This window comes from Thamnophis elegans, chromosome 11 (assembly GCF_009769535.1).
Source record: "Thamnophis elegans isolate rThaEle1 chromosome 11, rThaEle1.pri, whole genome shotgun sequence".
NCBI lineage: Eukaryota > Metazoa > Chordata > Lepidosauria > Squamata > Colubridae > Thamnophis > Thamnophis elegans.
The window spans coordinates 32,058,339-32,084,633 of NC_045551.1; the positions used below are offsets into that span (position 1 = coordinate 32,058,339).

At 42.6% G+C, this 26,295-nt stretch overlaps 1 protein-coding gene across 1 annotated transcript in view; it reads right to left on the bottom strand.

Moving 5' to 3' along the window:
* GABRG3 (gamma-aminobutyric acid type A receptor subunit gamma3) overlaps positions 1-10,230 on the bottom strand; it is a gene marked incomplete at its 5' end in the record, with an annotated part of 443,827 nt that extends 433,597 nt beyond the window's left edge. The window contains one exon of the mRNA XM_032226074.1: positions 10,074-10,230. Within this exon, the coding sequence (XP_032081965.1) occupies positions 10,074-10,230 (157 nt within the window). The remainder of the gene's footprint in view (positions 1-10,073) is intronic.
* Positions 10,231-26,295: the final 16,065 nt, after the last annotated feature.

A 26,295-nucleotide genomic window follows, 5' to 3' on the forward strand; every position in this document is an offset into this window, starting at 1 on the left:
GTTGTAACATCATAACTGAACAGTTTAGCTACTCATTTGAGGTTCATATGTAGGAAACAACCTATTTTCAAGTTAGTGGCCCGAAAGGCAGTATGTGTGCGTGTCCGTGTCCACACACACACACACACACACACACACACACACACACACACACACACACACACACATATATATATATATATATATATATATATATATATATATATATATATATATATAACTAAGATATCACTCTTAATTTTTTTGTTGCAAGTCTTCTTACTGGTTGTGAACTGTGTTATTGTTAAAGCTTCGAAAGATGGTGTTAAAAAGCTTCTTAGTCTGGCACTGCATATTGTGACATAAAATATTAATTGTTGTGTAGCCAGTTTTATGTACGAGGCGAGGCGTCAGGTAATTTCCAGAACACTTTATTAACAGGTTTAAACAGCAACGGTATTCAGGACTCACGCGCAGGACAGCGCCGCCTGACAGCTATTTATATGGATAGCTGTCAGGCAGCCAGCCAATAGGAGCGGAGCAAATATCCCGCCAGCAACCAGCTGCGCCTGGACCAATCAGGATGCGGCGGGGCATGACTTGGCTGCCGGCTGCATCAGGAGGACGCAACACCCCTTCCCCCGGATGGCGCATGCGTAGTCATCCAAATATTTCGGCCGACTGCGCACGCGCTGGGACCGCCTTACTTCGGGTGTGGTCACCGAAGAGGACGGTTGTGGAGGAGGAGCTCTGTCCGGGAGGTGGAGCGGAACTCGAGGCCCAGCCCCTAGCCTCGCACCGAAGTTGGCAGGCAAGTCAGCGGTCGTGATGGCTGGTGGTGGGAGGTCGCCTGGTGGTGTGCGCCGTGGTGCCTGCAGTTGCGGCTTGAGGCTAGAGTCCGAAGGAGAGGTCGGAGTGGTGAGGCCTTGTGGGACGGCCAGCAGGGTCGTTGCCCAGTGGCGCAATTGATCTACATGGCACCGCCAAATTCGTCCGTCGGCAAGTTGGACCCTGTAGGAACAGGGTCCCGTTAGTTCCTGAACCATGGCCAGAACCCATTTAGGCTCACACGAGTAATTTTGGGCAAAGACCTCCTCCCCCACCCGGAGGGCCCTGCGGGTGGAGTCCTGGGAAACGGAGAGGGGAGAGAAATGGGGGTGCAGCCGGTCCAGGACGGTGCGGAGGCGATGGCCCATGAGAACCTCAGCAGGGGGTTTTCCGGTGGCGGCATAGGGAGTAGAATGTTGGGCTCGTAGGTAAGTGCACAGGTGGGTAGGCCAGGGCAAGGGGCTCAGGCGGGCCAGGCTCTCCTTGGCGGAGCGAACAGCGTGCTCCGCCATGCCAGAGGGAGCCACCAGGGCGTGGCGGATCCCCAGGCTGGCAAGGTAGAGGCGGAATTCAGCGGAGGTGAATTGGAACCCGTTGTCAGTCACCAATGTATCAGGGAGGCCATGGGTGGAGAAAAGGCACTCCAGGGCATGGATTGTAGCAGCAGAGGTGACAAAGCATAGGTGGATGACTTCCACCCACTTTGAAAGGGCATCGACAACTAGCAGGAAGGAGCAGCCATCGATGGGGCCGAAGAGGTCCGGTGAAGGCGGCTCCAGGGGGAGGAGGGGATGTCCCATTCCCGGGGAGGGGAGGAGGGTGGGGCAGGCCTAACAGCCTGGCAGGGTGTGCACCGCTGCACCCAGCCAGCAATGTTGGTATCCATGGAGGGCCACCAGACATATCCGCGGCCGAGGGCCTTCGTACGGACGATGCCTGGGTGACCCTCATGGAGCCGGTGGAGCACCAGTTGGCACAGGGCAGGAGGAACAACTACGCAGGAACCCCAGAGGAGGCATCCCTGGAGGACGGAAAGTTCGGTGCGGTGGTGGAGGAACGGCAGGAACTCAGGAGCCCAAGTATCCACCATCCAGCCCCGGTGAATGGCATCTAAAATGTGGGAGAGGAGGGGGTCGGAGGTGGTGGAGGTGGCGATGTCTGAGGCAGAGAGTGGCAGCTCCAGGTTGTCGACTAGGAACACGCTGGAGGCCACGGTGGGGGCGGGGTTGGTGAGCGGGAGGGGCAGCGGACACCTGCTCAAGGCGTCCGCATGGCCCATATGCTTGCCGGGCTGGTATTTCAGTCTGTAAGCATAGGCAGAAAGAAACTCGGACCAGCGGGACATGCACGGGGAGAGGATGGGGGTGGCGCGATCCCCTGCCAGGATGCCAAGGAGGGGCTTGTGATCTGTCAGGAGGGTGAAGGGGCGGCCGTAGAGGTAGTGGTGGAATCTCTTGACTCCAGCTACAGCCGCCAGGGCTTCCTTGTCCAGGTGGCTGTAATTATGTTCAGCCCTGGACAAGGTGCGTGAGTAGAAGGCGATGGGTGCCTCAGAGCCGTCCGGGAAGGAGTGGCTCAACACAGCACCCACGCCATAAGGAGAGGCATCACAGGCGAGGAGGAGGGGTAAGCGCTCATCATACTGCGTGAGTATGGAGGCAGCTGTCAGAAGGTGTTTGACAGCCGCGAGCGCATGCGCCTCGCAGCTGGTCCAGGCCCAGGGGGTGGAGGAATCCAAGAGGTGGTGCAGAGGCTCTGCCACTGAAGCCTTATGGGGGATGAAGGTGGCGTAGAAATTTAAGAGCCCCAGAAAGGCTTGGAGCTCCGCCTTGTTAGAAGGGGTGGGGGCATTCGTGATGGCCTCTATCTTAGCAGGCGAGGGGTGGATGCCTTGGGCGTCCACTCGGAACCCGAGGAAGTCGATGGCAGGAACCCCAAGGCAGCACTTGGAGCACTTCAGGTGGAGGCCTGAGGCACGGAATCGGGAGAGGACTGCCCGTAGAGTGGCGATGAGTCCTGATTGGTCCGGGGCGGCAATCAGGATTTCATCGAAGTATGGCGTCACGCCAGGGATCCCATGGAGCAGGCGCTCCATAAGTCCCTGGAAGAGACCGGGGGCGACACTGATTCCAAACTGGAGGCACATACAGCGGAATGCCCCCCCCCGGTGTGTGACAATTGTCTGGGCAGTGGCGGTGGTGGTGGTGGTGGCGTTGTCCACAGGCGGTTGCTGATATGCCTGGACCAGGTCCAATTTTGCAAAAATCTTGGCCTAGCCCAGGGAATGCAGCACATGCTGGACGATGGGGACAGGGTAGGGATGGGCTTGTAGGGCCCTATTGACAGTGGCCTTGTAGTCGGCACAGACCCTCAGGGAGCCGTCCGATCTTAAGGGGAAGTACAATAGGGGTCTCCCAGGGGGTGTGGTCTATGGGCTCGAGGATGCCCTGGGAGATGAGCTTGTCCAGCTCAGCGTCGACCTTAGCCCGCAGTGCCAATGGCACTCTGCGGGCTTTGAGTCGAATGGGGGCTATCAGGGGGTTGAGGTTTAGGGATATTGGAGTGCCTTTGTAGCAACCCAGGGCCTCGCTGAATACATCAGCGAACTCTGCCACTAGCAGGTCGATGTCAGAAGCCGGCCAGAGGGAGTTAATGCCAGTGATGGACAACCCGAAGGCCCGGAACCAGTCAAGCCCTAGGAGAGAGGTCAAGGAGTTCCTGACCACAATGAGGGGCAAGGGACCATGGAACCGCCCATACTGGACCGGCAGCGTGAGGCACCCCAGGACAGGAATAGGAGACCCCTGGTAGTCCCGAAGGAGGCAAGGGGCAGAAGATAGTCATTTCCGCGTGAAGCAGGGAAAGAGTTGTTTGAGGGTGTCCCAGGAAACGATGGTCCTCAAGGAGCCAGTGTCGAGCTCCATCTGGCAAGGGCGGCCGTCCAGCAAGACACGGAAATGCATCTTACCCCGGCCGCCAGACGTGGTAGAAGCAGTGTCCATCAGCCACTAGGAAGTGAACCCCTCAGGCTCGGAAACAGCGTAGCAGCGGGAAGCAGAAGAAGGCACAGAGGCCGGACGGCAGCCAGCGGAAGCCCTGGAGGGCCGGGGAGCCGAAGCAGGAGAACGGCAGATGGCGGCTATATGGCCCTTCTTGCCGCATTGGCGGCAAAGTGCAGCACGGAAAGGGCAGGAGGAATGCTGGTGGCGGGCGCCGCAGCTGAGGCAGGAGCCAGTGTCCTTGAGGGAGAGAGAGCGCAGCCGGTCGACGGAGGCATCGAAGTCAGACCGAGGGTCTTCGTGGGACACCTGGCACTGGTAGGACGAAGGAGGAAGAGAGGTCAAGACCGAGGGTGGGAAACGGCGGAGATCAGGAGTGGACTATCCTGCCATTTCATACGCCCTGGCCTCATCCACGGTGATCTTCATGGACAACTCAGACCATGAGAGGATGCGCGGTGGAGGTTCAGGTCGAGGAGCCCGTAAATGAATTGCTCCAGAAGAGCATCGTCCAGATCCAGAAACTCGCAGTCCATGGTGGCAGTGCAAAGAGCCTCCATGTATTGAGCAATGGACTGGCCCTCCCATTGGATGCAATGACGGAAGTGCTGTTGTCTAGCGTAGCGGGAGGGAGCCGGCTCATAATGCATCTTGAGGAGAAGAACGTCAAAAGGAGTTGCGTGGGAAGGTGAAGGAGCGGAGAGGGCACGGGCAGTGGCAAACATCTCTGCCCCGCAGTAATGAAGGAACACCCCCTTCTTGTGCCCCTCACGCAGGTCGGTCAGCCCATGGGCTTGAAGGAATACTTCGAAGCGTTCTAGGAAGGAATCCCAGCTTTCCACTTCAGGCCGGAAAGGAGAGAACGAAGAAGCAGCGGCAAGGGCCAGAATATGGAGAGGTTCGGTATCACTCATCCTCGTCACCAGGTTTTATGTATGAGGCGAGGCGTGAGGTAATTTCCAGAACGCTTTATTAACAGGTTTAAACAGCAACGGTATTCAGGACTCATGTGCGGGACAGCGCCGCCTGACAGCTATTTATATGGATAGCCGTCAGGCAGGCAGCCAATAGGAGCGGAGCAAATCTCCCGCCGGCAGCAAGCCGCGCCTGGACTAATCAGGATGCGGCAGGGCGTGACTTGGCTGCCGGCTGCATCAGGAGGACGCAACAGCCAGTTCACTCATAAATATAATACTAAAATAGTTATTCTTTGGCATTAAAAATACTAGATTTTTATTAGCCAAATAAAATTGCCATTTGGTAGAAGATATAGAGTTTAATAATGAACTAGCAATTACATTATATATCTAACATCCAATTCTTTCTCATACACCAAAGGTAAAGATTCCCCTCACACATATGTGCTAGTCATTCCTGACTCTAGAGGGCAGTGCTCATCTCTGTTTTAAAGCCGAAGAACCAGCGCTGTCCAAAGACATCTCTGTGTCATGTAGCTGGCATGACTAAATACCAAAGGCGCATGTAACGCTATTACCTTCCCACCAAAGATGATTTCTATTTTTCTACTTGCATTTTTACATGCTTTCAAACTGCTAGGTTGGCAGAAGCTGGGACAAGTAACGGGAGCTCACTCCATTACGCAGCGCTGCGGATTCAAACTGCCGACCATTCTGATCAACAAGCTCAGCATCTTAGCCACTGAGCCACCCTTTTCTCATACACCTATAAAAACCTAAAATCCTTTCCCACCATAGTTTCAGACACAAACACATGCAAATAAAAATATCACTGACTGCTCTTCAGCAATAAATAGCTCATTTCACATTGAGCTAATAAATTAAAGCCAAAAATAATAATAACCACATTATGCTTAAGAATTACTGAATTTGTTCCAGTTTTCTGTGTTCTTGAAAAATAATAGATTCCCTGGACTCTGTTTGAACATTGTCATTTGGTCCCATTAATTTGGTTATCTGAGAAAAATGTCAGCTTGCTTCATTTCTAATTGCTAAGCTGATAGAAGAGCATTCACAATCTGACTCCACTGCTGTTGCTAAAATTCTAGTTTTCATTCTCACTGGACATTTTTCTCTTTAATTCTTTATTGGTTTTATTTATTAATAATGGTTCTATGCTATCTTTTCTCCAAAGCTGTGAATAGTAAGCTGGGCAAAGCCCTGGAAAACAATAATAAAAGTCTTTAAAAATGTGAGAACAATCTAAGGTAATTTAAAAGGTCAAGCTCAAAAAATTGATTCCTGGTTCCTTTTTTGAAAGCCTGGAGAATGGGGACAAGCATTACTCTGATGGGAGAACATCATAGCCTAAGAGCAATTCTAAATATACCCATTCCTTATGAGCCAATTCATGTTTGGTTTTCTTTCCTATTTTTAAAACTTTGTTTACACCATCCTATTTTCTCTGGAAGAAAGCTTTGTTTTTTGCCTGAAGGTTATCCACAAAGTTATCAATTGAATGAGGTACATTAAGTGTTAACAGAATTATGAATATATATGCACACACATAAACATTACTTACACACAATTTGTGAGATTGTAAATAATGCAAAATGCAGGTGGTCATTTCACAAACCAAAGGCTAGGTGACAGCACCATTTTTTTTTCCATAGGAGAGGGGTCAGCAAGCTGCAGCTATGGAGCCCCATGTGGCTCTTTCATCCCTCTGCTGTGGCTCCTTGTCACTCAAAATATGTGTCACAACTGCCAATGGGTGATACCCACCGGCATACGATTTATTGAGCCAACCATGAATAAATCCAAGAAAAGAAAAGTTTCAGAAAAAAACAGAGCATTTAATTCAACTACATATGCTAGTTCTGTGGCTGCTTAGGGAATAGTCGGGCATGGGAAGGGTTTTGTGGTTCCCGGTGTTTCCTTTTCTGTGGGAAACTGTTCCAAATGGCTCTTTGAGCATTTAAGGTTACTGACCCCTGCCCTAGGAGAAGCTGTTTTTTAAAAAAAAAAAAAAAAAAAAAAGCTCTTTTCAAGCCATATGGAATCAAATCTTTAAGTTGAACCACAATCTTCAACCACTAAAGTGTACCTCCAGTGGATAATATAGTTACCTTTAAAATAATATTCCAATGCCTGTATCTGTGTGTATGTTCATTTGTGCATCTATCTAAACATATATCTATCCTCCCTCTGCCCACTGGCCTGCTTGCCAGAATGGAAAATAAAGAGTATTACTGGCCACATTATGGCTACAACAAGTGAAAAATGAACAAGTATTGAGACCTGATCTTCTGGATGCAATCGGTAATTTTGTCATAGTTAGAGAGATCTAGAACACAGCTGGCACTGGAATCTTTTTCAGATATGGATTCTGTATCTTTATTACTGCAGCACCTGGTCTGATAAGCCAGCAATTGGCCAGAAGAAAACAATAGCACTTAGACCAGTGGTTTCCAATGTTTTTTTGACCATGCCCCACTTAAGCATCTCTAAAATTCTGATCCCCACCCCAATGAAATATAATTCTTACTTTATTCAAAAGGTGAACTTTACTCATGCGGATGAAGCCTAAAAGGCCATTAACTTGGTTTAAACAAGGTTCAAATTGACCCCATTAAAAATCACATTCCCCCCCCCCTCTGGGGCATGGGCCCCACATTGGGAACCACTGACCTAGACTTATATACTGCTTCATAGTGTTTTAAATCCCTCTCTAAATGATTTACAGAGTCAGCATATTGCCCCCAACAATCTGGGTCCTCATTTTACTGACCTTGGAAGGATGCAAGGATGAGTCATCCTTGAGCCAGTCGGGATTGAACTACTGGCAGTCGGCAGAATAGGCCTGCAATACTGCATTCTAACCACTGCACCAGCACAGCTCTTACTGGCTCTATATTTCAATTAACTAGACACTGTAAGAGGAAGACAGTTCAATGGAAATCTGTGTTAATCTATCCTTTTTTTCTCATTAGTGGAAAGCTATTCTTTCTTTGGCCCAATAAACTCAGATTTCTTTAACCAAAGCGTTTCAGGAACAGCATTATTGTTGATATCCTTGCTAGGCTGCCAAATCATGACCAAAATAGGTTTGAAAAAAGATAACTTCCCAAAATGAAACACTCGATCTTTATAATCAACTAATCAGAGCAAATTATGCATCAGAATATGACTTGGACAAGGAGAGACTTTACTAGTAGGAAAAAATAGTGAAGAACAAATAACTCAATGCTCCAATCAACCCTTTTTCAAAAAGTGTTTGCAATAGCAGTCTTGCATATATTCAGCTTTTCATATATAATCATAACATATTTCTCTCTGTGAATGTGTGTGTGTGAGTGTGTGTGTGTGTGTGTGTGTGTGTGTGTGTGTATCTATATATATAAAAGCCAAATACCACTCACTCATCACAAAATCTCCAGAACTGTAAAGCCTACAAACATGAAATTCAGCAGGTATGTTCCTCTTGGCTTCTAGGGGCTCAGTAAGAAAGTATTTTTCAAAATTACCATCAGATCATCAGTATTTATTATACAGTATTAAATTAACACAAGTCAACGCTAAGGAGTTAGATGTTCTACTCTCCCTCCAGTGGTGGGTTGCTTATCCCGTTCCAACCAGTTCAGTTGGAACGGGGCTGGTGGCATCCTTGTGCACGTGTACAGTTCATGCATGCATCATAGCGCCTGCGTGATGCTCCAGCTGCTCAAGGAGAATCACGCAGATGCTGTATGTGCCATCCAGCTGCTTGCGGAGAATCGCGCAGGCGCTGTATGTACCATGCACCTGCGTGGAAGTGCAGAAGCCTTCAAAGACCAGTAAGGAGCGCGGGCGGGCGGGTGGGCCCTTCGCAGTTCCCAGAAGTTACTTACTTCCGGGTTCGCCGACCAACCGGTTCGTGGGGACCACCACGAACTGGTTGAAACCCACCCCTGTCTCCCTCCCTACCTGAAAGGAACTCTGTCCCAACTGCCAGTTGCCTTATATGGGCATGGTCAGTGACTCAGCTGGCCTGAGGGCTGGAAGTTTAGACATACTACTCCCCCTCCCCACCTGAAAAGAACTCTGTTCCAACTGCCAGTTGCCTTATATTAACATGCACTGATGCTAAGGAGGTACACATTCTACATTAATTTTCAAGCTTTAAGTGTCAATGTATCAAGCCTGATCACATAGTTTTATAGCGAAGCATGGGTACCCAGCAAGTGTGTGTATGTGTGTGTGTGCACGCGTGTGCGTGCGCGCACACCCACACACACACACACACACACACTTCTGTCCATAGAGGGTAACACATCCTGCATTTGATGAAATAAATATTATCAGCCCATAAATGCTTATATTATAATAATCCTGAATTTTTAACCTGTCACAAGCCTGTTATTTTTTGTTGTTGCTTTTGATTAATATAGCTACCTCCCAAGTGGCAGAGAATGAAAAGAAGCTGTGCTTCAGCATACTTTGTTATATAGATATATTACTTCTAAAACCAAGGGCCATTCTTCATTATCATGGTTAATATTTGCAGAGAAAATGCTTAGCTTCTGCAAATTTGTCTAACAGTTTTTAAAGGGGCTTTACACTAATGCCCATTTCTATATCCTGATAATAAATATTGTGGGTAAATTGCACATCGGTGTTTAACTTCTACCAGTTTAATTTAATTAATAGCATTTTAAAAAATGATTTGTATCAATAGTATACTCACAGTATCCATTTTATTCTTCCCTACCACTTACAGGCTACCTCTGGCTTTTCAAATATTATTAGCATCAGCTGTAGTCTGAACAGTTAATATCCAGGATGATGGAAAATGCATTCTGTCAAACTTCCAGAGAACTACCAGATGCTCATTCTTGGGAGCTTTTATCACCTTTATCTTACGTTCAAGAAATGATGCTAAATTCAATGTCCATTTCATGATTTTTAAAAAATATATTTTCAATCTTAACAGCATAATTTTGGAATAGCATGGAGATAGAATTGAAATTAAAATTTACAATATTCATAATCTAAATGTAGATGAATAAATAATTATAGTATTATATAATGAATTACTTAATTTATATTTAAATGTACAGTATATCTCCTTATTGTGATGCTTGAAGCTTATGCTTTATACTACCATACTAGATCTAATTTTGTTGTATTTAAGTACAATGACAATAAAGATTATACTTATACTTAATAAGACTGAAGCAAAAAAAACCCACTAATAAGTATACCTTTCGTATCATAGTGATTGATTATTATAATGATAATAACCATCTTCAATTAGATATGTAAGTATTCATAGTTGTCTTCTCAGAAATTGGAAACAAAAAACACTTACTTCCAATATCGGGTCGCAGCTTTTTATCATATTCTCTCAGTAACCTGTTTAACAACAGTGTCACATCAGTATCATGAGATTTTGGAGACATTACCCATTTTTGGTTTGTTGTAAAATCATCAAAGTCATCCTCTTCCACCTTTCTTGAGCTGCAATTTAAAACAATTTAAAGTCATGTAAATTGCATGCAGTAGAAGAATAAAAGTTGAGAGAGCTGAGAAAATCCTTCATGTGAATGTGTTTTTATTATTAGGTTAAAAACAGGTTAGTTTGTCAAACCCATTTCTGGAATGCTAAAGGCTAAAAGAGCACTCTAATAAAAATAATTGCATACTTATACATCAGTATTTGTCCACCAGATCACAAATTTAGGAATAAATAAGAGAGGGAGAGAGAGCTCTTTTAGCTTTCCATTTATATTTTTTCTAAGTCATAGCAACCAGGAATAATAGAGCAGTCTAGAAAACTTCAAATGCAGCATTAATTATTCTTTTATATGCAAATATTATATAATATAAAACATTCAAATGCAAAATCTCATCATTTAATCCATTTTAAATTATTTTATATCCTTTATGGAAGGAGCCTTGGCAAGAAATTTGCGGGCAAAGTTCTTGAATCATGTAACTAACTAAAACCCCGAACCTTCTTAACTTAGCAAATTGAACTTTCTTCCAGAATCATGAAGGGTAGGCCTACAGTGTATGCACTCAAGTTAGATTGGCTTTTTTCAAAACTTTTTTGTAGCAATATAAATTTTTGACTGGAGCACTAGGTACTGAAAAACTGAACTGACACCAGAAATGTTAAAGTGTCAAGTTTGACTCTTCCACTTCCACTATTTTCAGAAAGCAGGGAGACATAAAGAACATTTTGATACAGAACCATTCCATTACACAACTGGGGAGGGATCATATACATTAATGTGGATGTTTGCAAGTTCAGTCTGTATTTTAGTTCAAAGAATCGGGTAGTTGAATAGGGGAGGAAATTCTCGCTTTGGTTAAAATCCTAAAGGGGAACCTTGTAGGTCTTGCATTGTTGTTGGACTGGTACTACCTATTCTTGACTACTCTGTGGTATTCAAGTTTAAGGTATTACATGTCACCCATCTCTGAACCAGTTCAGTCTAATAGACCATAGACCTAAAAGACAATAATTGGAGTAGAAAGGGTGGTTTGGAATAAGGTAGCATCCCACGCTCTTTTGAAAGCAGGAGCAATCCGATTTGTATTTCAAGTGTATTTCCTATTTTATAAAAAGGAGAAATAAAGCCAAACATTCCCCAATTGGCTATTCATGAGTAGAATGAACAGCTTCTGGGTACATTTATGCACACCACCATAAAACCCTGGTCTTCTTAATGTGATTTTTTCTCCTTCATTTCATCCTTTTTGCTTACCTCTCCACAAGTTAACTTTTTTCATATTTTGCCATCTCTCATTGCATTTGAGACTTTGCTACAGCTTAATTTAATTTATATAAGCACAAGCAAACAACCAAACATGAGTGCTGCCTAAGTTAAATTACTTGTTCCGAGTGCTATATTAAGCACTAAGTTAAATTAGTGCATCTTCAATATTTGAACTAAAAAAAAAAACCCTCGAAGGAAACTGTCATTTGTTTCTCATGGCACTTAGTGGTTCACTCCTAAGTCTTCTTATGCCTGTTTCATTTCAAATGCTGACATCCATGATTTATCAAGACACATTAGCTGAATTATTTTTCTTGCTGGAATGACTTATTAGAGGATACAAGGTAAATTAAATTTGTATTCAGATGGAGCCTTTCCAATTCTACTTAAATAAGCAGGCTTGGGTGCTGAGCAGTTCTGGCAAAGCAGTATCTTGAGCCTATGTTGGCCCAGAAAATCATTTCTTGCATCCAGTATCAAACTTTGAGGCATTCAAAATAAGTAAGGATTCAGCCACAGAATGATGAAAGCAAAATTATTGCATCCTACCACACTTTCTGATCATTTTAATATAATAAATACTGTATTCAGTTTTGGTCCCCACAATGTAAAAAAGATGTTGAGACCCTAGAAAGAGTGCAGAGAAGAGCAACAAAGATGATTAGGGGACTGGAGGCTAAAACATATGAAGAACGGTTGCAGGAACCAGGTATGTTTAGTTTAATGAAAAGAAGGATTAGGGAGTCAAACTATTCTCCAAAGCACCTGAGGAAAGAACAAGAAGCAATGGGTGGAAAGTAATCAAGGAGAAAAACAATTTAGAACTGCAGAGAAATTTCCTGACAGCTAGAACAATTAATCAGTGGAACAACTTGCCTCCAGAAATTGTGAATGCCCCAACACTGCAAGTCTTTAAGAAGATGTTGGATAACCATTTGTCTGAAGTGGTGTATGTTTTCCCGGGGGTTTGGCTAGAAGACTCCAAGGTCTCTTCCAACTCTGTTATTCTATTCTATTTTGAGTATGCATGCAACACCAATTTGATTCTTCTTATCTCCTTTGCAGATGCCAAAGGGGTTGGTTCCCAATAGAATAGATATAGGTGACAATATAACATGCTATTTAAAGGGGGGGGAAAGCCCCTCCAAGTTCAAGTAAGATTATGAAGTCCAAAATCTAATGTTCCTTAAGTTCAGGTAGTCCTCAACTTATGACTACAACTGGGCCCAAAATGTATGCTGCTAAATTGAAAAATGTGCTGAGTTCCCCTCCCCATTTTATGACTTTTCTTGCCACATTTGTTAAGTGAATCACTGCAGTTATTAAATTAGTTACACCATTGTTAAGTGAATCTAGCTTTCCTATCAACTTTACTTGCCAGAAGATCACAAAAGGTATCACATGACACTGTAACAGTTATAAATATGAACCAGTTGTCAAGCATCCACATGTAAATCACATGACCATGGGGATGCTGCAATGGTCATAAGTGTGAAAACTGGTCATCAGTCACTTTTTTCAGTGCCATTGTAACATTGAATGGTCACTAAATGAACTGTTGTAAGTCGAGGACTATCTGTACTAGATTCCTGAAGTTTAAGTTCCATCCTGGTTTTCTTGTGATAGAAGTCAAGGGTCTTTAAATAGTTCCAACATTACTTTGCTCAATACTTCTTGGAGTGTTTGGTAGAGTTCAGCCGGTAATCCATCTAGTCCTAGTGTTTTCCCCTTCTTTTGCCTTTTGATGGCTTCGGTTACCTCCAGCATTGTAATTCTTTCTCCTAGTGCCTTCCTAAATTTTTATGGGATTTTGGTTATTCTAGTTTTCTCTAAATGTTTTCTTATTTTCTCTTCTGGAACCCTCTCATGTTGATACAACTTATTGTAGAAGTTCTCAATTATTTTTCTATTTTTTTCATTTCAATGTTATATACTCCCTTCTTCATCCACTAAACTATTTAATGACTTATTAAGTGAGGCAAAAATGCCAGAAACATGGATGGAGGCATATATAACACTTATACTAAAAGAAGTGTCAAATCCACAACAAGTGAAACACTATAGACCTATTCCACTATTAAATGTGGATTATAAAATGTTTGCATCAATAATGGCAGAAAGAATGGACTTTTAAATGAATTTATACATACAGACCAAAATGGATTCCTACCTAAGAGACAGATCAGAGACAATATGTGAATTATATTGAACATGCTCGAGTACTATGAAGTCCACCCAGAAAAGCAAATGGTGTTGTTGTTTCTGGATGCTCAAAAGGCCTTTGATAATGTGAACTGGTAATTTATGATAGTGTAACTTCAAATGATGGGTTTTGGCGAGGGATTTATAATATGATTAAAACAATATATAATAACCAATTGGCAAAGGTAATGGTAAATGGTGATATGACAAGAAAAGATAGCAATTAAGAAGGGAACTAGATAAGGATGTCCACTATCACCATTATTATTTATACTGACACTAGAGATTTTGAATAGAGAAATACAACAAAATAAAGAGGTAAAAGGTATGAGGGTCAAGAAAGAAGAGTATAAATTACAACCCTTGCGGATGATTTGGTGTTTATTATGGAGGATCCAATAGAATCAGGGCCAAAACTAGTGGAAATAATAGAACAATATGGAGAAGTAATGTGCTTGAAGATTAATAAAGATAAAACAAAAATTCTGGTGAAAAAATATGACAGAAAAACAGAAAAGAGAGTTGATGGGGAAACTGGACATACAGGTGGTGAAAAAAAGTGAAATATTTGGGTATTCAATTGACATCAAGGTGTGGAACACTAAAGGAGGATAACTATTATAAGGTGAGAAAACAAATAGAAATAGACTTGGAAAGATGGAAAAACCTACAATTATCATTGATGGGAAGAATAGCAGTAGTAAAGATGAATATATTTCCAAGATTGTTATACCTATTCCAAACAATACCAATAAAACTAGAGAATAAATTCTTTGAAAGTATGAACAAAATAGTGGAGAAATATATATGGCAAGGGGAAAAAGCAAGAATTAATATAAAAATGTTACAAAATGCAAGGATTCGAGGTGGATTTAGATTACCAAAGTGGGAATTGTACTATCAAGCAGCAGGTCTAGCTTGGATGAAAGAATGGATTTTACTGAGAAATACAAGATTATTGACACTGGATGGGCATGATTTGCAACTGGGTTGGCATGCTTTTCTGTGGTATGATAAAAGTAGGGCACATGGCTATTTTCAAATACATTATGTAAGGAATGGATTATTAACAATATGGGAAAGAGTGAAAGAGAAACATTATTTAGAAATACCAATGTGGCTTTCAACAATGGAAGCATTGACACATCCAAATATTAGTAGTATGAAAAATATTATTAGATACAAAGATATCTTAACAGAAAGAGGGGAACTAAAACAAAAACAAGAATTAGAAGAACAAGGGATTGATATAGGTTGGTTTTCACAATTGCAAATACAATCAAGATATGAAAAAGATAAAAGGGAGTATGGTTTTAACTTAGGAAGTTCGGAGTTGGATAAGATACTTATGGGAATGGAAGAAAGAATAATCAAGGAATTATACAGCTACCTATTAAGAACTATGCTAGAAGAAGAAGTGATAAAAGATACAATGTTAACTTGGGCATAGAATTTTGGCCATATGATTGAGCTAGAAAAGTGGCAACTATGGAAAGTATAAATTAACCATGTCAACAGTTCACAGAAAACTTATACAAGTTTCTTTAAAACTTTGAAGATGGCTCAGATGCTCAAGTAGAATAGAATTTGGCACTCTGATGATTAGTTGGGATAACTGGTTTTTTCCCCCTGAATTATACCCATTCTAAAATCAGTGTGTTGGCTAATGGTGTGATTGTAGACTGAGTGTAATGTTCTTTTGCAGGGTTGATCACGAGATTGTTGTTTTTCCCTGTTGCACATTAACCAGAGTCTTTTTGATTGAGGCTGTCTGTATATTGAAAACAATTAACTAACCAATCGATAAAAATGAAGTAGCTCTGCATGCAGTATCTTTTATGAGGAGATATTATAATATAACCAAAACAAAAGACACTGTACTGCCTTTTGTCTTTTCTATTTGATAGGTTGTGATAAGAAGGGAAAAAAACAATATGTGAAAGTGCATCATGTATTATAACTGGAGGAGAGGAGGGTATGAAAAAAAGGCTATAATGTCTGTGTTCTCTTGCACATTCTTCACCTGTTCTATCCTTATTTTCTGTTCTTGTCCACTCAGGGTCAAATGCTGGATATGTTCCTTTGGCTCTTTCTGCACTGTGAATATTAAGCCTTTAAAATCACCAAAATGCATAGAAATTGGCAGTTGAAATGACTGCTGTAAATTATGTATGGGTGATAGGAGTATAACAGCAGTATCTGCATTCCTGACAAATAGTTCAGGTTTTCTTTAATGGCTATGAACTATTGCCAGATTATATATGTGGGTGGGTGGGGGAAGAGAATGAATTAACTCAATTTTCATCTTCATCATTGGTTTTAGGGGGAAAGGAAAAAATATTTCAATTTCTATCTTGTGCTGTAATCAAAACACCCTCTGATTGAATTGAGATTACTTTAAGATCTACAACTCCCATCACTACCCTATTCCCTAATTGCCCACTCTGGGCCCCACGGGAAGTGGAATCCAAAGCATTTGGAAGACCACCGACTCTCCACCCAGGCTTAAAGAAGGTTATTTAATTAAATTGATAGGAAAATTAAGAGTTGCTTTGGAATTTTAAAGATCAAAACATATGCAAACTGCATTATTTTCACTTTCTCAGAGCACTGTTATGATTTGCAGGTTTTTACTTTATGTGGTTTATAATTTGGCTAAAAATTTGCTTTCGGTGGAAAAAAAATTATGCAAATTATGGAGTCACAGTTAAGTTGCACCAAAGATCTAGAAACATACTAAAACTTCTTCCCACCAAAACCACCTAAGATTTTCCAAACAAAGCCTATTTCTGCTCTTGCTCACAATATTTATCATAATGTTGTGCTATGGTTCTACTTATGTGCACTGTCTCCATTTACTTTTCAGCATCTTTTGGTGTTAATCTTTCCAGATCTCTGGTGTTAATGAACCATGCTTCCATATATATATTTTTTCACAGAAACCAAATTCTTAGCCAAATGATAAACCACATAAAAGTGAATTCACACCATAGGAAAACCTGTAAACTGCAACAGTGCTCTATCTCTATTGCCTTACCACCAAGCTGAAAGATTCTCAGACATGGGATGAGTTTTTAATCTGAGCAAATCTACTATGCACAACGAAAGAAAGAATGCTAATAAAATGTGTCGTGCAGTTCTACCTCTTGTCTGTTATGATACCCACGTGCAATAGAACAAGTGGAGAAATGCTTTTACCATCCATAGAACATGAGAGGAGAAACGAAACATGTTTGAACAATGTAGCACAAGGGTTTTAAAATTATGAACACATTTTTAATGTATTTGGATTTTAAAAAATGATACTATACCCTGCCACCCTGTTTTTCCATGAGTTCAGTGTTTCATTTTATGCAAGATTTTCAGGAAAAGTAATACTCATATAAACCAAGGAAAATTTGTAATTATTTCAAGAAATGGACATAATTATATGATTCATAGAGATCCCTAATCAAACTGTAGACTTTAGACACAACTAATACAAGTTGCTTGCAAGAAGCTGATTCAAAAGGCTGATCATTAACTATCATCACTATCACTCATTAGCAATTAATTCCCTCATCAGGATCCCAAAGCCATCAGATAAAAGAATTGGTCTTCCATGGACCAGTAACTAATTAAGGAAGAGAAACCAAGCAACCAATTGAATGGTGTGAAGAATCTCTCAAATAATCTGCATTATGAGGGAACCATTAATTATTTCATTTATAACAGAATCAGAATATAAAGGATATTTATGGTCATGCATTTTACCAAGCCTTAATGTGGCTTGCTGGAAACTAACCAAGCAGAGGAGAAATCTAGAATTCAGGAGAAAATTCCTAACAGAGCAATCAACCAATGGAGTAGTTTGCCTTTAGAACTTGTGGATGCTCCATTACTGGAGGCTTCCAAAAAGAAACTGGTCAATATAGGGCCGTGATGGCACGGGTACCAGAAGTGTCATTCAGAGCCCTCTCTGTGGGCACTTGCAACAGTGCAAAGTGCCCACGGCATTTTTGAGTCATTTTCGGGCCATTTTGGGAGGCCAAAAAAACAGGCATGAAAGGGGGTAGCTGGTCTTTGGGTTTCTGGTGCTCAAGTGCATGCAAAGATCAGCTGGCCAGCATGTGCTGGAGACCAGATGGCGGGCACAAGGCAACCCAACTGGCCTTCAGGTTTCTGGTGCTCTGGTGCGCACACATGCATGTGCATGCATGCACATTCCGGTTTGGGCACTTGGTCTCGAAAAGATTCACCATGACTGGTATAGGGTCTCCTGCTTGAGCAAGAGATTGGACTAGAATATCTTCAAGGTCCCATCTCTATTATTCTATGTTCTATTTTCTATGAGTATGTTGGCCAAATCAAGTCTAGACTCTGACAAATCAGTATTTATGTTTTAAGCTGTCATTTGAACCCAATCAACCCAACCTTAGCTCATCTTAGCAGAATCTCTGAACCAAATCTAAAGGACTTATATGGGCCAACAAAATGAGATTTGATGTAATACGAAGTGCTGTAATTTTTGGGAAGAAACCCCTGTGGTGATAATCAGACAGGATTGCAACATAAAAAGATCATGAGGCTGGGATAGTGAGCTACAAATCTCAATTCAGTGAGCAGTGGGGATACAAAAGAAACATTTGTCTCCAAAATTATTGGGAAGGAGTTGGAAATAAAAAGGTTAGTCACTTCCTCTGTTCATACAAATATGTGGTCTCACTGCATCTGGATGGTGATGTAAAGCTCTAATCATCCCATCACATGGGATAGAATAGGAAAGGTGTAGAAAAAAGAAAATTGAACAGAAGGTAGAATATTGTGGAAGATATTTTTAAGGGCTTTTCAGTCAAGAAGAGGATGGTGGTATAAACATAAACCAAATATGTGGCAAGTCCATACAGAGGACAATTTGTGTTTATTCCAACACTCAAGTACATTCATTAAACAGGGTAGATTCCATTGCCATATGGGGGTGATTTCCACTGTCTTAGATGACTTGGATGTTAGATCATCTCATAAACCTGGTCAAGCACTTTGCCATACTCTAAAACAGGAAAGGCCAATTTTATTTTGTTTGCCACAATGTAGAAAAGATGTCGAGACTCTAAAGGAGTACAGAGAAAAGCAACAAAGATGATGAGGGAACTGGAGGCTAAAACATATAAAGAATGGTTACAGGAATTGGGTATGTCTAGTTTAATGAAAAGATGGACCAGGCATGATATGGTAGATCTCAGAGGATTTCACAAAGAAGAGGAATTCAAGCTATTCTCCAAAGTACCTAAAGTCAAAGCAAACAGCAATGGATATAAACTAATCAAGGAGAGAAGCAACCTAGAATTTAGGAGAAATTGTTCTGATGGTTAGAATAATTAATCAGTGGAACAATTTGCCTCCAGAACTTGTGGGTGCCCCAACAGAAGTGGGTTTTTAAGAAGAGATTGGACAACAATTTGTCTGAAATGGTATAGTGTTTCCTGCCTGAGCAGGAGATTGCACAGGAAAATTTCCTAGTCTGTTATTCTGTTATCTGATATCATTTTCACAGAAATCATCAACAATAATTCAGTCCTGAAGTTACAAACATGCCCCCAAAAGTTTGAATGAATATGAATACTGTACATATGCACACTTTTCTCTAATGTTTGCATTTTCTTCATCATTTTCCCTAATACATAAATATTTACAGGCTTGATGTTTCTCCTAATGTACTTAATTTGGAGGGTTGCTATTATAAATCATACTGTACTTTTGGAAAACTGCAGATTTCTTAGTATACTTATGTTCCATATTCCCACACATAAATACCAGGTGATTTTATTTTGAAACTCAAATGAATCAAATTTCACACCCATCTCTATTTTATAATGAAAACTACGTGTTCAGCAAAAATTGAATTTCCAACTGATAGGAGGAGTTGACGAAAGTGTTATTTGTCTGGTCCATCAGAGCCCTTATATAAGAGGGCTGGGAACATTTAAACTTCACCTGCTAATTCATTGTATTTGGGTTTAGTTCATGTATGTATTTATCATATAAATATGATCCACATTTTCCAGACCTGAAAAGTGGGAACAGGAGAGAAGACGGATTCTTGAATGCACTAGCAAACTGAAGCATCTTGAAAACTCTTTCCTAGAGGCAACAATCAAGATAAACTAAGTTTTAAAGCTAGCAGAAGTCCAGATTTGAACTGCCACATCTTAGCTATGGAAACATCTACACAAAGCATGGTATCACTTCTTATCCCCAAGAACTACTTTTGAACATGGAGCTAGAGGTTAGGCAAGGAACATAGCTATTTGTGCAGCTTCAAAAAGCAGCCCACACAATCTGCAGTAAGAGGTCTTCTGGTGAACTTCTCCATTTTCTCTCCACTCTGTGCTCTACTGGCTTGCAAAAAATCAATTAAGAAATGCACCTTGAACCAGATTATTCTCCTCTTAGGAATGCACAACTCTTCCAAAATCTGGAGATGTGCTAAATTATCATGCATCCTTTTTCGTTTGGAGTTGCTACATTTGTTTCCTGTGGAAAGTTGGTACATTTGGGTCCATGGAGCACACATCAATAACTACAGATGAGGGGAAAAAAAGAATTAAAAGAATGGCTCTGGCCATATCTAGCTAAATTGCTGTCCAAAATGATGATTGAATAGGCTGCTTGTCACCTTGGTCCAATATCTGCCACAGGGTATTAAGAAAGAAATTATGGATGGAAAATCTGCTCTAGTGGTTTCCAGAGGAATAAACTGTGATAATCTTTTGCAGCAACCATCCTCCTGCCATTTTTATTCCAGGAATTAGATCTGCCGATCGCTTCTGTGATCAATAGTTTTGAGTGTTTCCTGATCTTGGAATCTCCATATGATGGCTTTATTTCATTTCATGTTCACCTGAAGACTGAAACATATGCCTACAAAATAAACAAGGCAGACAAAATAGCCTAAAATTTTGCTTCAGTGTACCCCCAGGCATCTCACCCATAACACACACACAAACACTGATGAACAACTGTATTATGGATAGTGGGAACACATAGTGGGATTTGTTTTTGTCCCCAGGAACAATGCCCTTAATCATTGTTACTTCCCACTCCCACTGATGACATTGGAGCAATAGGGGAAATTAAGGACTAAGTTACATCTCACAGGATCTCTCTTGAGATCCTTTTATGAATTGTGCATTAAATACTAAACCTTCTAGATATTAGCATGGGCTTAGAATTTACCCAAAAAATAATGCTTCGGTCAAGGATGCGTAGCTCTTTCCTTCTTGTTATCCTAATTCCACCTGCTCTCCATTATCATTTATCATTCAAGGGGGAGGGAAGGAAAACATAGCTTATTCCTAATAACTTTGGAATAAAGAAAAATGTCCATACTTCACTTTTATACTTTTCAAAAACATGTCATTGGAAGAAATGCCTTTTGTAAAATGAAGCCTGCCACCTGCCTTTCAAAAGAAAGAAACGAAAAGCTATGTTCAAATAATAGTGATGTGTTGCACATTAACAAGAAAGATCTGGTTAAGGGATGGCTTTAAAATGGAATTCAAGAAGATCCTAATAGTTCAAGGATCTATTCCAGAGTGAAAGACTCTACAAAGCCCCCAAGCAAGACTTAAGTGTGAACCACCTTCTAACTAGCATTCCCCAACAGATGAATGAAGGAAAACATCTGGCACCCAGCAAAAGCAGCCACTTGTAATCTTATCCCCCAAGCCTCCATTTAAAGCCATACAGATGATTCAAAATCTTGGGGTACGTGTGTGTGTGTGTGTGTGTGTGTGTGTGTGTGTGTGTCTGTGTGTGTGTCTGTGTCTGTGTATTTGGTGACTTGCAAATTAGAAGGGGAAAAGATGCTGTACCATCTTAGAATGGTTTAGAAATCTGTGGATGCCACTCCACTGGTAGCTTGAACAGTTCAAATGGATAGAACCAAATCGTCAACCACTGTTCAGTCCATGAGTTGCCATTTCATGAAGGGTTGCTCCTGAGAAAGGGAGGCAGGGGTAGGGAGAGAAAACTGGGCAGTGGAATGCCAAGAAAACTGAACATCAGCAAAGTCGCAAACAGATCTGAATCACCATCACTTTCACGATTGACATGGCGACTGTAGATGTTTGGTTCGGTGACATTAGGTTGTAAATTCTGAAAGGAAGCTATCTGGTTGGATAATCTCCTTTTACAAAATACCATTCAAGGCAATCGCTTTGAGCCATCGAAGGAGATGAGCCTCTGGAGACATTCCAAAATCAGTTGTGGAGACACTACACGGTTAATAAAGCTCACCATGTTCCCACTTCGTTTGCCTTCTTAGGGACGGTCTCTTTCATTTAATTTAGGGAAAGTGTTCCTTTATTTGCAGGTCTACCGATTACCCGCCATCCTTGCTTCTCTTCCTAGCCTTTCCCAAATTCTGACCGGTCAAAGACCGAAGGGGGCTCGCTTCAAATTAATGTCACCCCTGAATCCGAGCCACGGGAAAGGCAACCAGGCGGCCTGCCGTCACCACGAGAGTCCTCCCAACGCGTCCGGATCCAGCATCTCTCCCCCACGGCGCCCGTTCCCGACAACACAGACAACAGCACGAGCTTCAAAACGGCGCGAGAGATGGAGAGAAGGAAAGCTCACTTTCTGGTTCTTTAGCAAATGAAGTCGAGAGGAAAACTTTCCGCACAAGAGGAAAAGGAGAGGAATTCAAGCAGTGGGTAGGGAGACAAGGGTTCGAAGTGGCCGCGGTTCTTAATCAGGACCACCAGCCGGTTTGGATTTTTTGGGGGGTGGGTGGGTGGGTGGGTGAGGTTTGTGTTGCCTCCACCAAACCTGGGTAATAAGACAGGGGGGCGAAGGGCAGGGGGCGCAGCTGTCCTCAGTTATGATGTGGCGGCGCGGTGACTGGTGTCAAGGTGCAAGTCAATTTCACTGCGCTTCTACTGTGTGTGTCTCACCAATTTCAGTGTGCGCCTACCCACGCACCTGCTCTGTTTCACCGGGCTTTTGCCAAAGTACCAAGTTATTTTGGTTGTCCTGGGAAGCACCAAGTGGAACGGAGAGGGGTGGGGGTGGGGTAGATGAATCTGTTGCCTGTCAGATTTGCTTTCTTTTAGGGGAACCTTTTTTTAACCCCAAGAAAGAGATGGGTAGATATGAGCAGGTGACAAATGCGCCAGTGACACTTACCAGGCTTGGAAAACGGAGAGGAGAAAGAAGACCACTAGAAGCTTAGCGGACATGATCCGAGCAGCCGAGAGAAGCCGGAGGAAAGTGCAGCCACCCTGCAGGAAACGTTGCTGGAGGTTCAGAAGCGGGTGGGTGGAGAAGAGGACAGATTTGTACCCCTCGCTTTTTTTTGGCCCCTCTCTTGTTCCGTGCAAGAAAAAGCCCACTTTTTTGAGTCCGCGTCTCCAAAACTGCTCGCACCCTTCCAAAGCGAGATGCTGCGATCCAAAAGGGCGCCAGGATCCTCCGCAGGTTCTGACAGGTGGTGGTCAGATGCGCTCCAGTCCGTCCTTCTCCCCTTCCCGCGCACTTCCCCACCCCCACCCGCGACAGTCACTTGCCTGAAGGAATCACGGCGCCCTTCGCGGTCCCGGGAGTTGCCTTAGCCGTGACCCTGGGATGGTGGGCTGGTCCCAGAAGGAGAAGGAGGCACCTGCAGAAAACACATCAGGCGGCGCGGGGCAAAACGGGAGAAGTCCCGAAGCCCGGAGTGGGACGCCTCCTCTGGACCTCGCCGGGCCCCGGGCCAGGCACTGGGTCTGCCAGGGAGGCGGGTTGCGCGGGGTCTCGCACCATCGGAGAGGTGCCCGCGGGATCCCCGCCGGCCGGCCAACAGGTACGCGGGTGGTCGCTTCAAAGATCCGATCCGCCTAAGGAAAAAGACGGGAGGGGTGGAAGTTGGGAACGGGGGACTGGGAGCCCCGGCTCGGCTTCCCTCGGCGGCGGGTAGCGGCCCCTCCCGGTGTCAGCGCCGCCTGCGCTTGGCGGCGAGGCTGCTGGGCTCGGCGGGCTCCGCGACGACAGTTCTGGAGGAGGCAGTCAGCCCCTGCCTCATCAACATCGCCTCGGCTGTCCTTGCCCGCGGAGGGAGGTCCCTGCCAAACGCAGGATTGGCGAGGCAACTGGCGATCGGCGACCAGGGGCCAGCGAGCAGGCGGCGATGCTTAATTCGGGTGGGCGCAACGGGAGCGCATCTTGATCTTGAGAGATCCGGGGCGGGCGCCGTTGCCACCCGCCCACGGATCGAGCCAAGATAGGCTCGAGGAGTTCATTCATATTCAGGGCTGCGTCTGACCGTCTAGCGGTTAGGCAATCTCTGAGAGAAATCTTTGGGGTTTCTAGTCCCTAGGAATATGGGATTTCCCTCCTTCTGAAATATTGAGCAGCTAGCTGATCCTAATGATTGAAACAACTGAGGAAAGGAAGGAAAGGAAGGAAGGAAGGAAGGAAGGAAGGAAGGAAGAGGAAGGAGGGAGGGAGGGGAGGGAGGAAGAAAGAAAGGAAGGAAAGAAAGAAGGAAGGAAGGAAGGAAGGAAGTTTAGTGGTTTAAAGGCAGATGGGAACCCAACCAGGAAATGGGCAAATCAGTTGTTTCCTGGCTTAAATAGACTAGCAACCACAATCATAAAAAAATCATAGATGTTTTATCCAGTTTTCCCTGCTCTATTCTCAGGAAAAGTGGACCAAGGGTTCCAGCCCTACTTACTGGCTACTGAAATTGATTGTGCCAGGTCCTCAGTTTGCTCCTTCCAATCATTTCCCAAGATTTGAGGCTCACAAATCTTGCTGTCCAGACAGTGTGCAGGGTTTGATATGAAATGTCACAAACATCTCTTTCCCAGTGCAAGTGAGGAGATGCTAAAGATTTCCCAAGTAAAACATTCTGCAAGAGAAATCCACCCCTCCAAAGTTTAAGGTTCTGTGCACAATGTATTTATGAAGGGAACAATTTAATTAGTTAGTTATTAAATTTGTTTGCTGCAAGAGAATATCTTACCAATAGCTGCAGCTGAAGTGATTAAGTCCTACCATCTTTTGTGGGGGCTACTAAATCAGCATAGTCTGAGTCAAGAAAAAAGTAAGCAAATAAACATCATTACAGCAATAAGATGTAAAGATTCTGTCTCAATATTTTTACTGGTTTGCTTGGTGATCTTGTATTGTAAACTGCTGGGAATAGAAAAGCTTCAGTCTTAAACAGAAGAGTGGTTGTTACCTTTTCTTCAAGAAAACTTCAGTCAAGGAGGGTTTTTTAAAAAATCTTTGAAGCATTTCTGGAGCAATTGTGATACTTCTTAGGAATATTTCTCCATGCCATCCAATAAATAGATTATTTAAAAAGGTGGCAGATTCACACTTATCTTTTCTTTTTAGAAGGTAACATAGTCTTAAGTGAGCTACTCAGGAGTAAGTGACCTTAGTTAATTAAATATATTAAGGAAATCCATTTTAAGCTTCTACATTTAACTTTGGCATTATATCAATTTAGCATGACCCACTTTTTCTGCACATTCAGGAGCTTTCCTTGCAATTCTATACAACTCTTTCACATCACAATAGGGAAATAGGGAAATTAATTCACATTTCTTCCTACTCCATACATTAAATAATTTCTGCTTTGGAGAAAAATAACACTGTAGGCTATAAATTATATGGCATAGACATTCTTGGTCACATTACCTGACTATATTTCATGCAAATTAATAAATGTATATTGTAAAAGGTGTATTTTTTTCCTGTTAAAAGAAAAGTTATTCAGATTACGACAAAATACCTTGGTTTTTGAGGATTCTTATTCTTGATTTATATTTCATTCAATATACTTCCTGTTAATTTTCTACTTCAGATATTATTTAAGTGAAGCAGAACTTCTATACAGGCTAGATAAGGCCACTGGAGAACAAGAGTCTCGCTTGACAGCAATAACTGTATGACAAGTGTGATAGCTAAACTGTGTGATTCACACATCTTTGTAAATGGAAGGCATTTTAAAGGTCTTTGGTGCTCTCTGAGCTTGGTTGTTTTATTGCAGATGTTTCATTACACAAACTAGGTAAAATCATCAGTGTAATAAGAGAATGGGATTTGCTCTCAATATATATGGTATCCTAGTGGCTTCCCCTGCCAGTGTTGGTGGGAGTGGTCTTGAAGTTATTTGGTTGGGCTGTTAATAGCATGTTTGGCAGTTCCTTGATTGGGATATTGCTTACTTCTTGATTGTTGGTCTGATGTTAATCTTGGACTTCATCCATGCTCATCTGAATGTTGATTGCTGGTGGGGAGATGTTTTGGTCTTTTTATTCACTTTTTGGCTTGTTGATTGTTTCTTTTGCACAGTCTATAGATGTTGTTTATGTTTATGTATCTATTGATGGCCAATTTGCCAGCAGGCCAGGTTTCCAGGACTTTTCTAGCATTTTTGTACTTGGCTTGGTCTAGGATAATCATGGTTTCCCAGCTGAAGCTATGGTTAAGTCTGTCCATATGTTGTGAAATTAATGAGTTTTCATCATGTATTCTGACTGCTAATTGGTGCTCATGGCTGTTCTCTGCTAATCTTCTGCCTGCGTGTGCTTCACTGCTGTCATGTCATTGTAATAGTCTGTTGGTGGTTTCTGA